The following is a 15,644-nucleotide window of genomic DNA, read 5'->3' on the forward strand; positions in this document are numbered from 1 at the left end:
AAATGAGTTTGTGCGTCCAAGCCACTTGACTCAGCACCTGAGACACACAAATGCTCGAGAAAGGCTGGAGATTGTTTTTAAGCAACAAGGCAATTTATTAGTAACTGAAAAGCAAGCCGTAGGGAAGCCAGGGCTTGTGAAGCTCACGAGATACTTAGATGACGTCAGAGCCTAACGGTGAGTCTGCTTCCCCTCCCATTCACTCTCCTCGTCTCTTGCCAACTTCTTTCCCTTGGGTACATGTCCCCATCACATGGCCCCACGAGGCTTGGGTAGGGTTGCCATTTAAATTTCAAGGTGCCTGGTTAGGTTCGAGTGTCAGATAAACGGTGGATAATTTTTTTTAGTTCAAGCCTATAAGCCAGATTATTTGAATCTGGCACTGAATAAGAGATAATGTCCCTACTTTCAGGGACCTCCGTTCTAACAGAAAACCCACACAACGAATCAATGACAAATCTGATAGCAAATAAAACCGGTCTGTTCTGTATTGATACATTGGTACATTGGTGGGGAGGGTGGGGCGTCTGGACTGAGTGATTAGTCTGGCTGCCAGATACCTGCCACTTTTCCCAACCATGGAGAAAGTGCCCCAAGGTCACAATGTCCCCACTCCCGCTGCTCCTTTAACCAACTCTGTGTCATTTTATGTGTGTGAGGGAAAGAGATAGTCCTGGATCCAAGGGTCCTGGATCAGAACTGAACTTAGATGAAGACCACATATGGGTGAGCAAGAAGAGAATGGTACAATGGGCTGATGCTGTGGGCTGGGTCTGTCATGCTAATACTGCGGGCGGGGCTTGTCATGCTGATGAGTGGGCGGGGCTTGTCATGCTGGTGAGTGGGCGGGGCCTCTGATGCACATGGAGCAGGAAGGACCCTCCAGTGGACAGCCTTCTGGTTCAGAAAACAACATTTGGATTTTGATCCATCTAAACAGAGAAGAAGCAGTCTCTAATTCACTTATTTGAAGAAATCCACCTGGTGACTCCGAGGGTTTGGTAGGTGAAGGATGAGGGCGTCAGGAGGCCACTACAGACGTCCAGGCAGGAGATGTCAGAGAAAGTAGTGGAGAGGGAATGGGTGGAAGCGATTCGGGATGCCTCTGAGGTTTTGAAGGTGGAGCCAAAAGGACCCACTGAAGGATTGAGTACAGAGATCTGAGACGAGGAAGAATCGGGGAGGTGTCCTTGGCTTTCAACATGGACAATTTCCTGAGAAGAAACGTGCAACTTTGGGGTCCTAGTGTGGGAGAGGCATTTCTAGATGTGGTAACGTTCAGAGGGCTAAAGAAGTATTTTTCTCCTCTAGGTGGAGAAAATGAAAGAATTATAATTCAGTATTCAGCTTTAGTGAAAAAGTACTATAGGCATATCTCAAGAAGTTATGGAAAATATCTTTATAATATGAGCTACAGAGACAAATCCAGATATAGTAGTATTGACTGCGCTTATCATGAGGATAGAGACAGGGGGCATGCACGTGGCCTCGAAGTGATGTGCCACACCTTGGCATCTCTAAACAAGGCAAGGAATACATGAGGGGCAAGATTTTAAAAAGTGAAATACAAACACTAAAAAATTTGAAAAATATAAACCAGAGCCCAAAAATAGTAACGGAAAAGACTTTTCCCTTTCTACAGCATCATCTTCCACAGCACCTTCCACAACAGCAACATTGTCTACAACTGCACAGTCAGCAGCTTGAGGGAGCCCTTCAAAGGCAGAAACAATCCAAGATGGCTGACGAGAATTCTCAGAGCATTGGAAGAGGACAGTGCACGATTACTTCCCAGGGGAACCACCCTTGGTGTCTGGAGACTTCCACTTGCTTTGCGTTTTGAAAGTGCTCACGCAGCCCTGGGGCATTTCAGTGTGGCCGAGTAAGGGGTCAGGAACAGGGGCATCAGAAGAAAGGCTGAAGGTGCTAGGGTTAATTTGAAGCACAGTGCAGGGTCCTGGGCCTGTGACGCTTCCAGGGGAAGCTGAAGAGGGCTTGGTGCCCAGAATCAAATCTGCATTGAGCCCTATGCCTAGAAGACACGCTGTCTAGGGGTGCTGTGTTCTGTTCTGTCTCAACACCTCAGCAACCCCATGACTAGCCCGCAAAGAGGAAGGTGAGGTTTTTTAAAGAGATTAAGTAACTTGTTTCAAAGAGGTTACCCAGCCCACAACTGTGGGTCAGGATTTGAACACAAGCATCTTGCAGAGAAAAAAAAATCTGGCTCCTATACTATTTCCCCTAATCAGCTCCCTTGGCTCTGAAAACCAACCTAACCCCAAATGCAAGGGTTTGAAGGCAGCTCCAGTCCGGTCTCCAGGGCGGGGCCCAGTACAAAGTCTCTTGTACCAATTGCAGGACCCAACCTTGTATCCTATTCTCAACACTAGCTCCCAACATTAGAGCAGTGTCCCTAAGTTGCCACGGTCCCCCATAGTCTTATATTTGAACTGTGGCCCAAAGCCTGGAGCCTTGCTGCCCATTCTATAACCTGGTTTTGACCTCTGTTCTGTTTGGATACCACAGGATGCTTGTCCCCAAGTGTCCCCTTGCAGCTATGTCGGTTAGACACCTGCTGTTCCCCGTCCCTGGGGAGGGTGCCCGAGGGTCACAGCGTCCTCCCTCTCTCCCTGCCGTCTCCTGACCCAACACTTCTAGCTCTGGCAAGTAGATCTGCATCTCTGGGCTTGGCCCTGCCTCAGGGGAGAGGCCCAGGGCTCCATCCCAATGCTTGTCTCTTGGGGTGCCTGCAGAGAGTGAACTCCACTGTGGCTGGCTGCCATGGTTGCTGTTGGAGTTTGTTTGAGTGTTTGTTAAAGACCGTTGCTCTTCAGAGCTTTCTATGTGACAAAACCTGGATTCATCACGGAAACTGAATTCCTTCATGTAACCTCTCCAAAGCCCTTTGAGCAAAGAGGAAATGCTACAGGCAGGGCTACTAACATGCCGGTCTGTTCTGATACTCCATTGATGGGCTCAGGAGCATGAGACCCTAGAACCAAGACAAGCTGCCTCTTCTCTGGCCAGAAACCTGCCCCGATTCCTTTCTCTTAGACCTGGGGCTCACTGCCCTTCTTGAGACACGACAGCTCCAGAATCATGTCCCTCCTATCCCCTTCCTTCAGAGCTTGGCCTCATCCACAGTCCTGGCTTGATATCATGGCCTTTGGGTCTTCTCATTAGTGTCTGCTCTGGGCCGTGCTATGATATCCTCGGCTGGCCGAGACGGGACCAGCTCAGCAGATTCCCCTCGGCCATTACCCGGCGATATGTGGCTGAAGGCACTTCAGTAGCTCCAGGTGAAAAGGGATGATGTTCTCTTGGTGCTGGTCAGAGCTGGTGAAGGTTGCCAGTGTCCTTCACAGGATGGACTAACTGAGAGACCTCAATAGTTGAAAACCCAGCCTTGCCTTGAACCTGATTTTCTGCGATCTATCAGTCTAAGCAGAAACCAGAAACCACTCTATTGTGTCTTCCAGTCAGGAGGATTTTAACACAGACAGTGGATTTTACAGGGGGAAAGACACAACCCAGAGATCAGCAAACACATGGCATTTGAATATCTGGACTGAGGGAGCTGGAGAAGAGAGTCCCACCGGTACTTCAAGATCTAGAGCCACGCAACAAACACTAGAAGCATAGCCTGGCCTGTTCAGCACAACTAGGGGCCATGAGGCAGGACCACAGAGAAGACCACCCTCTAGAAGACAACAGAGAAACGGGAGGGGGAATACCTTGGCTCCTCCCATTGGCTAGTACTTCCCATGAATCCAATCCATCCCCTGAGCAGAGGACAAAAGAGCCTTGGAAATGTTTCCTGCAGTACACAAGGAAAACAGGAGCAGGCTGCTCGTCAAGCAAGCATGGCTGCCCAGGGAGCATGGCTGTGGGTTTGTGCTCTGTACCTGAGCCACCTGGCAGTAAGGGATGGCCCCAGCCTGCAGCCTGTGAAGAGCTCGGGCCCTACTCAGGTTCCAAGAAGAATCAAATACAGGGAGGCAGACAGGCCCTGAAACCTTTCCAAGTTCCCTACATCCCCCCTAAGGGTCCCCATAACGACAACAATCATGTCACTGAGCATAGAGGAGCCAAGGGGCAGGGCCAGGGGATTTATCAGTATGTCATTTTACTTGCCCAGAGAATCTTGGTGACCAGTTCTCCGTGGTCCTCACTGATAAAAAGCAAGGAGTCACAGAAACTCAGCATCAATGATAATCGTAAGAGGAATGACTCTGAGGGAAACGTGACACTTCCCAAAGATCCAAGGGAGAGAAATCTATGTCCAATGAAGTCAAGACATGAAACTAGTTCTTTAGAGAAGATGCTCCAGCAGGAGGAGCAAAGGTGGGCCTGTTGTAGACCATGTGAAGATTTCCATAGGAAAAGGGGACAAAGCCGGGCATGGTGGTGCAGGCCTGGAATCCCAGTACTGCGGGGGCTGAGGAGGGAAAACTGTCAGTCAGTCTGGGTTACAACAAAACCAAACCAAGGGAGCATAATAAAAGCCAAGCAAAACCTCTGGCCTCTGGCTTCTGGCTTCTGGCTTCTGGCTTCTGGCTTCTGGCTTCTGGCTTCTGGCTTCTGAGGAACAGTCAGCCAGTCTGATGTCACCCGTGTCACTCTGACGTGGCAGCAGTTGGCTGGAAGCCAGGAAGCTGTCGTCCTTTAGATGTGGTGTACAGATTCCAATCCAAATGCAGCCGCCCCACCCCCACCCTGCTCTTCCCCAGTGCGGTGGTTCTCAACCTTTCAAATCGGTGACCCTTTCACACAGTTGCTCATGTGGCTGTGACCCCCAACCATTAAATTATCTTCACTGCGACTCCATAACTGTAATTTTGCTAATTATGAATTGCAACCTAAGTATCTGTGTTTTTCCGGTGGTCTTAGGCGACCCCCCCCCGTGAATCGGTGACCCACAGGCTGAGAACCATAACGCTACCTAACGTTCCTCTCCCAGCCTTTCTCTCTCTGCCTCGCCAGCCCAGCCAGATGCATAGGCATTTCAGTTGCCTTCCTCAAAACCCTTCATGGCTGAATGGAAGAGCCCTGCTGCCCCCTGGTGGTCACAGCTCACACACTACCTCCATTTTATCTTAACGTGTTTGAGTGTCTTCTCTGCATGTGTCTGCATACCACTTGCCCGGTGCCCTCGAAGGTACAGACCGTTGTGAGCCGCCATGTGGGTGCTGGCAATCGAACTCAGGTCCTATGCAAGAACAAATGTCCTTAACCGCTGAGCCATCTCTCCAGACCCTCCTTGGATTCTTAACCAAGAGGAATGAAGGAGGGAGGAAGGGAAGGAGGGAGTGGGGAGGGAGGGAGAGAAAACAGATGTGCAGGGCTGGGGATAAAGCTGACTGATAAAGTGCTCTCTTAGCACACAAAAATCCCTAAGTTCAATCTCCAGTAGTTTTAAAAATAAAAGCACACAGCTGGATGTGGTGGTACAAGCCCCCTTTGAGTAATCCCAGCACTCTGAGTTCAAGGCCAGCCTGGACTACATAGTGAACTCCAGGACTAATAAAGACTACCTTGTTTTAAAAAAAAAAAAAAAAAAAAAGTCATGGTGTGCATACCTTTAACCCCTGCACTCAGGAGACAGAGGCAGAGGCAGGCAGACTTGGCTAGCCTGGTTTACACAGTGAGTCCCAGGCCAGTCAGAACTATATAGTAAGCGCTTGTCTGTAAAATTAAAGAAAAATTAAGAAAAACAAAACACCAACCAACATAGAGACTGATTTGACTTGGCCAACTATTTCTGAGCACGGGGCCCTGAAATACGGTTAATTATGTCCGGTATCAGTCTATTGGAGAAATGCTGGATTTCCCTCTATTTTTCAGCAACTTCAGATCACTTCTTGGTTAGAAGTGGACTCTGTGTCCCACTTCCCCTGCTCCGTGCTGGGATTCTGTCTGGCTCAAGCATGTTTAGGTCTTGTGCGCCCTGTCGAAGTCTCTGTGAGTTTGTATGTGCAGCTGCCATGGTGTGTAGGGAAAACACTTCTGGGATTCCCGAGGCCAAGCTTCCTCTAGCTAGAGACGAGCACTCTCTCATGTGGTTTTCCTAATCCTGCTCCTCAACCAGGTCCTGCATCTATGCCCATCTCTTCTAGCAAGCCTCCCACGACCACCTCAGCCCTCCCAAATCTCCCCCTTGTCTAAGCCTGGTGCATGCAGTTCTATGAGGCAGGAGCGGGGCTCATAAAGGTTTCAGTGTTTCTGCTCCCATGACATGTATCTATGTAATACATACTGGATACTTCTAGCTTGGGGCTTATGACAGAACTTTAGAAGGTTCTGGAAGGAAGCAGCATTCCTTGTAAAGTGGTGTCATTTATGGGGATACGAGGCACCTAGCCAGAGCCAGGTGATTCCCCAAAACTGTAGCTCTGAGCATTTCACTCCTTCTCCTTCAATGGCTCCAGTGGATTCCATGCACTGTCTGAAAGCCACCACGCAACCTTGCAGGCTTGCCCAGCGCATCTCTTACTGCCTCTGACACACACACACACTCCATCCCTTCACTCTGGCTCCACAGTATTTCAGTTCTGCGATCTGCTCTCTCTAGCTTTTGCATATGCCCTCTTGACCACATAAGCTCAGGCACCCGTTGGGTCAGAGGTCATCTATCACCTCCTTTAGGAAGCGTTCCTTGCTTGCCAAGTCCAGGTCAGAGGTCAGCATCTCTCCTGGGCTCCGGCTTCTGCACTGCTCTGACACACTCATAGAACTGAGTGCTAACTTGTTTGCCTCCTTGCCCAGACTGTGCGCTCAGAAAATGGCATATCCATCTGTCTGATGTCTTGCTATATCCCCAGCATCTATGCCCAAATCTTGGAGACATCAAGGGTATGAGGTAGACACTCAAGTAAACATATGAATGAACAAGGCGTCATTTTCATAGCTGGCAAGAACGGTGAATGAATGGTATACTAGCCAACGGCTGGAGTCATATTAAGTCTTTTATTGCCAGTCCTTCACACCATGCTCATCACGTGACTCAAGAATTTATCCATCTTCCCTTGGGTAATACAGTCGTCTCCTTGTATCCTAAACGAAGTTGGAGCTCAAAGGGTTAAAGAGTTCCCACTTCCCTTTGAGGAGCAGGGGGGATAGCTTGTGAACCATCCTCCGACTCCTGGGAGCTCTGTTCCATTCTTAGGCAATTCTCCTTGTGAGTCTGCACGTGACAGCCCAAGAGTGAAATAAATAAGACACAGTGCAATGGCTCTAGGCATTGGGGTAAAAAGGCACATTACACAGAGTCCCTTGGAGAAAATCCAGGCCACGCTCCATCCTCTCCGTACGTCCTCTCTCACTCTCCAGTGATTTTAATCTCACCCTCTGGTCTGAGAAACTACAACCCACATGTACTGACTACATTTTTATTTCTCCTTCATGAGCTAGCCTTGGTTCAAAGTATATTTAATTTTTCTCCCTTATGCCTACAAGAATATCCAATTTTGTTCAGGTCCCCTTTAATGGCACTTCATAAATATATATTCTGGGACCTGACAGAACAGGCTGTTCTATTACAAACTGCTTCTAAAGCTTCCTGCTTAGATAGCCAGTACAAAGCTCAGGCATGGCATAACTTAACTTATCCTTTCCCACCTCTGACCGGGTCTAGCTGTTTACCTCTGCATGTCTAGGGCAGAGGTCCTCAGCGTGGCTGCGTGTGAGATTCACCTGGTTAGCTTCCTGAAGCCTAAGGCCACGACCATGCCCAGATCAATGACATCAGCTCTCTTTGGGTGGGACCCTGCAGTTTAGAGCTACCCAGGTAATTGCAGCAGTGGACGAAAGGCCATGCTAAGAACCCCAAGCTAGAGTCTCGGCTTCACAATGAGCTGTCAGTGAAAAGCCGTGGAAGCTGCAGGTCCCGTTCCTGCTTTGTCATGTTTGTCTGTGCTTCCCACTTTGATCTGAAGCCTGAGAAGGAAACAGATAGGAAAGTGAGCTAAGAACATCTTGCGAGCGAACCTGAGGTTGGGAAAGAAGCTGGGGGGTCTTGCTCTTGCATCACACTGTTGGGGCTTTAACAAGCCCAGAGGAGGCGCATTATAGATGGTCTGTCACAGGCAAGGCTGTCTTTCTCAAGAGCCCTTCAGAAGCCAAAGTTAACAAACAGGCACTTGAGTTGGAAAAACAAATGTAGTCTTGAAAACACTGAAGTAGCCACCTGTTTTATGCTGTCTCTCAAGAGGGTCAATTCCAAATTTGTCGGTTGTATAGAGATCATAGTGGATCACCTTTTTCACTGTCTTGGGATCTTCCAATGACTCTTGACCTAAAGCAACAACCTAGGGACATTGCCCATCAGTGACTACACCCAACACTGCCCCCATGGGCCTGTCATCCTCGAACGGGGTCTTCTTTGAGGGGTTTGTTTCCAGATTTGAGAAATGACTTGCTCACTAAGTACTAGGCATTGGGACTTTGGCTCTAGATTGTATCCAATGTCACATGCCATGCAACAGCCAGCTACAGATAACAGCTGTGTGTATGGCATAGTCCCGTGAGATTATATTGCCTAGTGATGTCATAACCTTGTTATTTTGCACACTCCATGATGTTCACACAAAACAAAATCCCCTAACAGGGTGTACTGGCTAGTTTTGTGTCAACTTGACACAGCTGGAGGGAGCTTCAGTTGAGGAAATGCCTCCATGAGATCCAACTGTAAGGGATTTCCTCAATTAGTGATCAAGGGGGAATGGCCCCTTGTGGGTGGGACCATCTCTGGGCTGGTAGTCTTGGGTTCTATAAGAGAGCAGGCTAAGCAAGCCAGGGGAAGCAAGCCAGTAAAGAACATCCCTCCATGGCCTCTGCATCAGCTCCTGCTTCCTGACCTGCTTGAGTTCCAGTCCTGACTTCCTTGGTGATGAACAGCAATGTGGAAGTGTAAGCAGAATAACCCTTTCCTCCCCAACTGCTTCTTGGTCGTGATGTTTGTGCAGGAATAGAAACCCTGACTAAGACACAGGGCATGTCTCGAAATGTGTCTATTGTTAATCCATGCTGACTGTGCCTGGGGTCAGAGCCTGGGCTTAAGGAAAAGGACACTGTTGGCTTGGACATGAGGGGTGGCACAGGACTGCTTTACTCTGCTAACCCAAGCCAGCCAATGGCTGCGCCATCCCGACGCCACTAACAGTCTTTTTGTTAGTGTCACGCTTCCTGGTTGACAAGGATCCTCAGCCTCATGACATACATTCTTACCACATCCCACGACTTGGTTATTTTCCTAGGTGGAAAAGTGCAGTTGTGTCCTACGTCTTGGGCCTCACATCTACCCAACCTCAGCTCCCTGCAGCCTCCATGGCCTCAGAGGCAAACCCAGGCCACCTGTGTTCTCTGGTTCTTCTACCCAGAACCAGGAAATCACACCATCCTTCACCTACCCAGAGCGCCAGGCCAGTAGTCACCTGTCTCACAGAGCTCCACCAGCATTGACTGCCAAGTTCCTTTGTCTCCTAGTCTGAAGAAAACACCACGAGTCTAGACCATTGCAATCAGCCTCACACACCCACTGATCCACCCTCAAATTCCCCTCTTCCCTGGAACCGCCTCCGAGTTTGTACACACAGTCCAGACCTGTGCAGAGACCACACCCATTCCCAGACCCAGTAGAGGATCTCCTCAGAACCTAGGCCCATGGCTTCCCCTTGAGCAGGACTCTTCACAGTTCACTGTTCACAGTAACTCAAAGCAGCAAGAAAGAAAAGATGAGTAGTGAGCCGTGGTGTTTCCTGGCAACGCTGGGGGAAGTGTACTATCAAGCCAGACAGGTCTGGTCTTCTTCAGAGATGCCCTGCCTGCGACTAACACAAGCAACATTCATCCTAAACATGAGAGAGGAAAGAGGTAGGATGAGCTTCGAGCTGTGGCAAGCCCTAGCTAATCAGCTGTGGCCTTGAGATGGCTTCTTTATGCAGACAAGAGTGGCACTGCTGAGCCACCCACTGTGGCCTCCCACACTAGGCATTCTGTAAGGCCTAGTCACCACTTCCTGCTAACTTCTGGGTGCCCTTCACACCGATCCCATTCCCACTGTGCTTTGTGCCATGTCCCCTAGGTCAGACACCTTTTAAGTCCATAGGAATGGGGGTTCCAAAGAGGGCATCTTAAGAGGGAAGATTCCAGCCCCAGGGAGTTGGGCTTGGGGTCCTGGCTAGAAAGTTGGAAGGCACATAGCCCCTCTGTCCGTTTGCTTCCACCAGGCTCCATTCTGGGTTCCCCTTCTTGTCTTGGGCCTCTAGGATGGTCACAGGCTGGCCTGCCTGTAGACTCAGTTCGTGGGTGCTTCTGGCCACAAAAGGGTATACTGCCACCACCTGAAACACATAGGAGTGACACATGTCAGGGGGTGGGCAGAGAGCCAAACTCCATGCAGCGAGGGTGTCATCCTGTGTCCCCACCACACTCATCCGTAGTCTAGTCTCTACTGCTGGACACATCACTTCCCAGGCACATTCTTAGCACTAAAGATGCTGGGCCTGCTACCACTGTGGCTGATAATTACTGTATGGCTGACATAGTTCTAACACTTTGCTAGGCTCTGGTTTTTACTACAATTCCATCCTGTATTTGCCCCATCTTTTTGGTTTTTGGTTTTTTGTTTTGTTTTGTTTTTTGTTTTTTTTTTGGGGTTTTGGGGTTTTGGGGGGGTTTTATGACAGGGTTTATGGCTGTCCTGCAATTTGCTTTGTAGACCAAGCTGGCCTTGAACTCACAGAGATCTGCCTGCCTCTGCCTCCCGAGTGCTGGTATTAAACATGAACACCATCCCTGCAGCCGTGTCAGTGAGTAGCCTCAGCAACCTCTCCTTTCCCAGATCTAGGGAGTTAGCTTATCCGTCCAGACCCGTTTCTAACCTAGGAATAGTGAGGTTTGAAGACATGGCTACAATAAGAGGGGAAGGCATTCATCAAACCGATGTCTAAGTTCTCTATGGCTTGTTGTCATCCCCTACAAGTGTCTGTAACAACGTCCTACCCTCTAGGTTACTGAGGAAGCAGACGGACGAAGGCCCATGCAGAATAAGGTACCCATCAATGTGGCTTGCTTTGACTCCTTACCATTAGTGTGACCGGTGACTCAAAACAATAAGCATCATGGGAGAGTACCCTAAGAGTCCCACAGAGGGTCCAGAAACAGAGGAAGGGGCAGATAGACCACTGCTCCTAGGCCAAGCTTCCTGGAGACTCCGTTTACATCTACCAGAGCTGGCTACCTGGATGATGGCAGCAACCTCACTCCCCTTTGGTGGGAAGAGGGGCGGCTGGGTAGGGTGATTGGGTCCCTGGTGAGATTCTCGGGGACCCTTTGTAGTTCCTGAGATGTATTATATCTAGCTGACACTGAAAGAGGTAGGGGTGGTGGGAACTGTACACCTCCCCAGACACTGGCTCTCAGCTCCACGGTGCCCTGACCCAGAGCATCCCATACACGTCCTCAGCACCTCTGGATCCCACTCCTCTCTGTCCACCATCTTTCTATCACACATGTCTCATCTTTGTAGCTCTCCCTTGTCTGTGAAGGGCCAATCCACCCAACCCTCCAAGGTTGCTTGAGGTAGGGTGGGTGTCAAGGACTCTGCCCCTGCAAAGCCAAACCCTTCAGTGCTAGAGATTGAGCACCAGGGCTCAGCAGTCTCTCCAACCCCAAACCTGAAGGGTTGTTCTGCCCAGGCCAAACACTCCACCACTGGGCTACATCCCTACCACACTTCCTCACTTCCTTCCCTTCTTCCTTCCTTCCTTCCTCCCTCCCTTTCTTTTGATGTTATTCATAACCCATACCGGTCATCCCTTTAAAGTATACAATTAGTAGCTTTTAATATAGTCCCAGATATGCACAATCATCACCACTGTATAATTTCAAAAATACTCCCACTGTGACCAAAGAAAAGTCCATACCAGTTAGCAATCTTCCCCCGCTCCCTCCCTTCAGCCTCTGCCAACCAGAAACCCACCTTCTTCCTCTATCAGTTTACCTAGGTTGGACATTTCATGTGAGTGGGGTCCTGACCTTTCTCTCTCTTGCCATGTTCATCCATGTTGTTAGCATGTCAATACTGACCTACTCTGTTCATTTTGTTATCAAAGAATACTCCACTCTACAGTGTTGCAGAACCCTATCCTCCAATAATAACCACCATCATCTCTATCAGGACAGGGCCACTACTCGTCCGAGGCACAAAAGCTCATAGCGGGACTGTAAGGACGAGCACTGGACCCTCATCTGCCATTCCAGCCGCTTCCTCCTGCACCTCTCAGCCACCTGTATGTCATTCGGCCCTAACTGCACATGGTCTCATAAGTATATAGTAGTGGAAGACTAACTGACGGGGTGGGGGGTGTCCCATCTATGCAACTTTGGGAAAGTCGTCTGCAGTGGGGTGAGACTTTGCAGCTACTATGGGGTCACCCTCACTCCTAAAAGTACCATCTCACCCATCTCCTATAAGAAAGCTCAATAAACTTCTTGGTTCCCCCACTATGGGACGTGGCTGAGTTGTGCTTTGGTGTGCCATCGGTGCCCTATGAAGAGGGAGTAAACTTTGCTTACAGCTCTCCAGGGAAAGAGTTCTCAGCACACGTGGCCCTATCGTAGATGGTTTACCTGTTTATACGGATGGATACTTGGGTTCTTATAAATAATGCTTTCAAGAGCACATGCAGCTGTGCCCCCCACTGCATCTGTAGGGGAGACCGACACCCTCTTCAAGGGCACACAGGGTCTGTCTGGGCCTGGCCCTGCAGAGTTCCACCAGGAGCACCTCACTACACCATGCCCTCTCTAGTCCCTCGGGTTTTGGCATCATTGGTTCTCCTTGGACCCTCGCGGATCACCAGGTCTCTGCATTGCTGTGCATGCTGAGAACTCAGCCCAGGCATCACAACCCGCTGTACCCCCTTTATCTAGTTAACTCCTACTCCTCCTTCCTATGTAAGGAGAAAGCATTCTTCTTTCTATTCCTGGAACTCTGGGCCTTACCACAGCAGGGAACATTGTATTTCCACTGTGTTTACTCACACATTCACATGGCTAATCTAATCACTGTTTCCCCCAGGCCGTGTAAGTTTGAAGAGGACCAAGACTTGCTCCTATTCATCACCGTGACTCTCATTTAGTACCACACCTGGCAAATACAGAGTGAATGGCGGACTCCCGCTTATCCTGCTGATAGAGGGGATGTTGGTGTTCCTGTGGGAAGACTCTCTATGCATTACACCACTGGCCAGGATAAGAACTTATCACTGGTCACTGCCTGGCCTCACAAGGAGGTGATAGAAGGAGCAGTCACTTCAACAGTAAAGAAAAATCCCAGCCCTAATAGAAACAGATAAGGGGATGCCTTCCTCCAGACTCACCTGACTCATGGTTGGGACAGTGGGAACAGAGAGCTGGGTGGGCTCTGGGGCTGGAAGCCAGGAGTCTTCATGTGTCCCTGTCTGGCCTCTGAGCTCCTTCTCACTGGGAATGATGGGGTGGTATAACTGAAGTTTTCCAGCTGGCACATAGCCCCGGTGTCCTAGGAAACACGCAGAAGGTTCAGTAGCTGCCAGCTAGCTTCCTATCCTTTTCAGTGGTGGGGAAAGCCTGTAAACGTGAGTGTTAGAGCCTGGCTTCCCAGCATTAAAAAATAAAATAAAATAAAAATAAACAGTACAAGGTCACCCAGGACCTGCACACTCCCTCCCACCACCCTGTTCTACAGTGGTTGATGTTCCTAGCTGCTGTTTGTTCCCATGGGACAGCCCATGAGGTCTGAAGTTCATCCCTGGGCCCTCTAGTGGCCGCCCAGAGCAAGGCTGCTTCCCCAGCTCTCATCAGGACCAGGGCTGCCTTCCACTGCTGATATTGTCCTTCTGGGCTCCTCCTCACCAGCACCCACCCCACGTAGCCCAGCTGCTGCCCTCAGGAATGACCACCATGTCCCGCTTCCCAGGTGGGTAGAGTCTTCACACCAGTCTGGGGTCGGTCTGTGTCACCGTCACTCCGTTTCATGCTGATGCCACTGTGTTCAGAGAAGCCCCATGCCTCCGTACGATCACGCCATTAGGAACACCCCGAAGCCTCCCTCTGATGGTCCTTATACTACTTCCCCACAGACATGTTTTCAGAGTGTACCGCTTTCTGTTTTTCTTTTAATTATTATTATTTTAGACAAGGTCTCACTGTATTAGTCCCTAGACCTCTCTATATAGCTAGGGCCGGTCTCAAACTTGTGGCCATTCCCCTGCCTCTGCCTTCCTAATGCTGGGGTTAGAGGCATGCACCATCATACAAGACTCTACTTCATTTTTAAAAGGTGGCTTGGTTTTAAAGCTTGGCTTTGTGCCGTACAGTAACAGCAATAAAATCACGAGTTTAAGGACCAGTGGAATGTTTTAATAATACACATAAAGGTACTTAAGTAACTATTATATCACCAACAATAATCCTGTGCAACCCTCGTGTTTAGAATATGCCATTGGGCCATTTCGTTACCCTGGGCTCACGGTACAGCTCACCTTTATCTAATTTACCCATGAGCCCCAGACCTCAGTGACACATCCCAAGTCCATGATCACTGGAGATCTACAGTCCAAGTCATAAATCAGATTCTGAGAGAGTGGCTCAGATGCCAGCATCCCTTCTCAGCACACATCTGTATCTTTCAAGGGTACTATTCAAGTTCCTTCCACACAACCTATCACCCAATTGTGTGTATGCTCTCTAAGGTTTGCCTTGCTTGCACAGCACCCAGGAACGGGGCGAGGAAGGCCACATTGGATCTTACTTTAGACATTTCATGAACCACTGAATTACTGTAAGCTGACTGGCACCACTGTAAGCTGACTGAGCTCCTGAATCTGTCACTGGGTTCATCCTTCCTGAGTTTGCAGTCAGATTGGCACACAAGGACATCCCTGCCTCCCTAGCAGCTTCCGGCAACTGGCTTTCCCAAAAGGAGATGAAGGGGTCATGGGGACCCACATACCCCCTGTGTCTACCAGCCAGCGACTGTTGTTGCCTTTGGTATCCTTGTTTTGTAGAAGGGCCACGATTTGGCCCCGCAGCAGGGTCAGGTCCAGAGTCCCAGTCCCGTTGATGTTGCTTGACACCTGGTATAGCTTCTCAGGGCCATATCTGGTAAGGAGAGCCTGCATCTGGTGTTCAGACCCTGGAAGGAGTGGCTGAGAGAGAGAAGAGACAGACACTGGAGTCTGAATTAAGTGTCAAGGTTGTGCCAGCATGAACTGACAGCTTGGAATCCTATCCAGCCCTACCTCTGTCATTGAAGACTCCATTCTGATGGGGACAACCATGCCCTCTACTCCATACCTGGATCTTAGCTTCCAGTGACATTTTAGAAGAAAATTTCAACTAATTCAAGGATAGATATCTGACAGTTATAGAACTCGTGGGATGTAGCCCTAAATTCTATGCATAACCTGAAGCTAAGTCATTCCACAGGAGATGTCTTATCTAGGTCTTTGAACCATGCCAGGCTATGGGCTCCATGGTACACCAGGCCTTAGCCATTTGGAATCCTCAGAGGCTAATATAGAATCAGCTCTCATGGATGAAGGACAGCTAGGTGTGATTCTGGGAATTTCCACTGCACATGTATTGGATACCTGCACTGG

At 49.4% G+C, this 15,644-nt stretch overlaps 1 protein-coding gene and 1 long non-coding RNA gene across 7 annotated transcripts in view; one reads left to right on the top strand and one right to left on the bottom strand.

The window, feature by feature from the left end:
* The first annotated feature begins 65 nt into the window (after positions 1–65).
* On the top strand, positions 66–4,515 carry Gm46637 (predicted gene, 46637). The gene is made up of 2 exons (NR_168274.1): positions 66–177; positions 1,643–4,515. It is a non-coding gene; the product is annotated as a predicted gene, 46637 (long non-coding RNA).
* Positions 4,516–6,947: 2,432 nt separating this feature from the next.
* Arhgef37 (Rho guanine nucleotide exchange factor (GEF) 37) overlaps positions 6,948–15,644 on the bottom strand; it is a 45,272-nt gene continuing 36,575 nt past the window's right edge. For 5 of the 6 annotated variants that reach the window (XM_006526028.4, XM_006526027.4, XM_030250512.1 and 2 more), the window contains 3 exons: positions 14,996–15,191; positions 13,383–13,543; positions 6,948–10,340 (listed from right to left, as the gene is read on the bottom strand). In XM_006526028.4, coding sequence (XP_006526091.1) covers positions 10,131–10,340; positions 13,383–13,543; positions 14,996–15,191 — 567 coding nt within the window. In that variant the 3' untranslated portion in view covers positions 6,948–10,130. The remainder of the gene's footprint in view (positions 10,341–13,382; positions 13,544–14,995; positions 15,192–15,644) is intronic. The other variant, NM_177828.4, reaches the window with a different exon arrangement.

The sequence above is a fragment of the Mus musculus genome, chromosome 18 (assembly GCF_000001635.26).
Source record: "Mus musculus strain C57BL/6J chromosome 18, GRCm38.p6 C57BL/6J".
In the NCBI taxonomy this organism is placed as follows: Eukaryota; Metazoa; Chordata; class Mammalia; order Rodentia; family Muridae; genus Mus; species Mus musculus.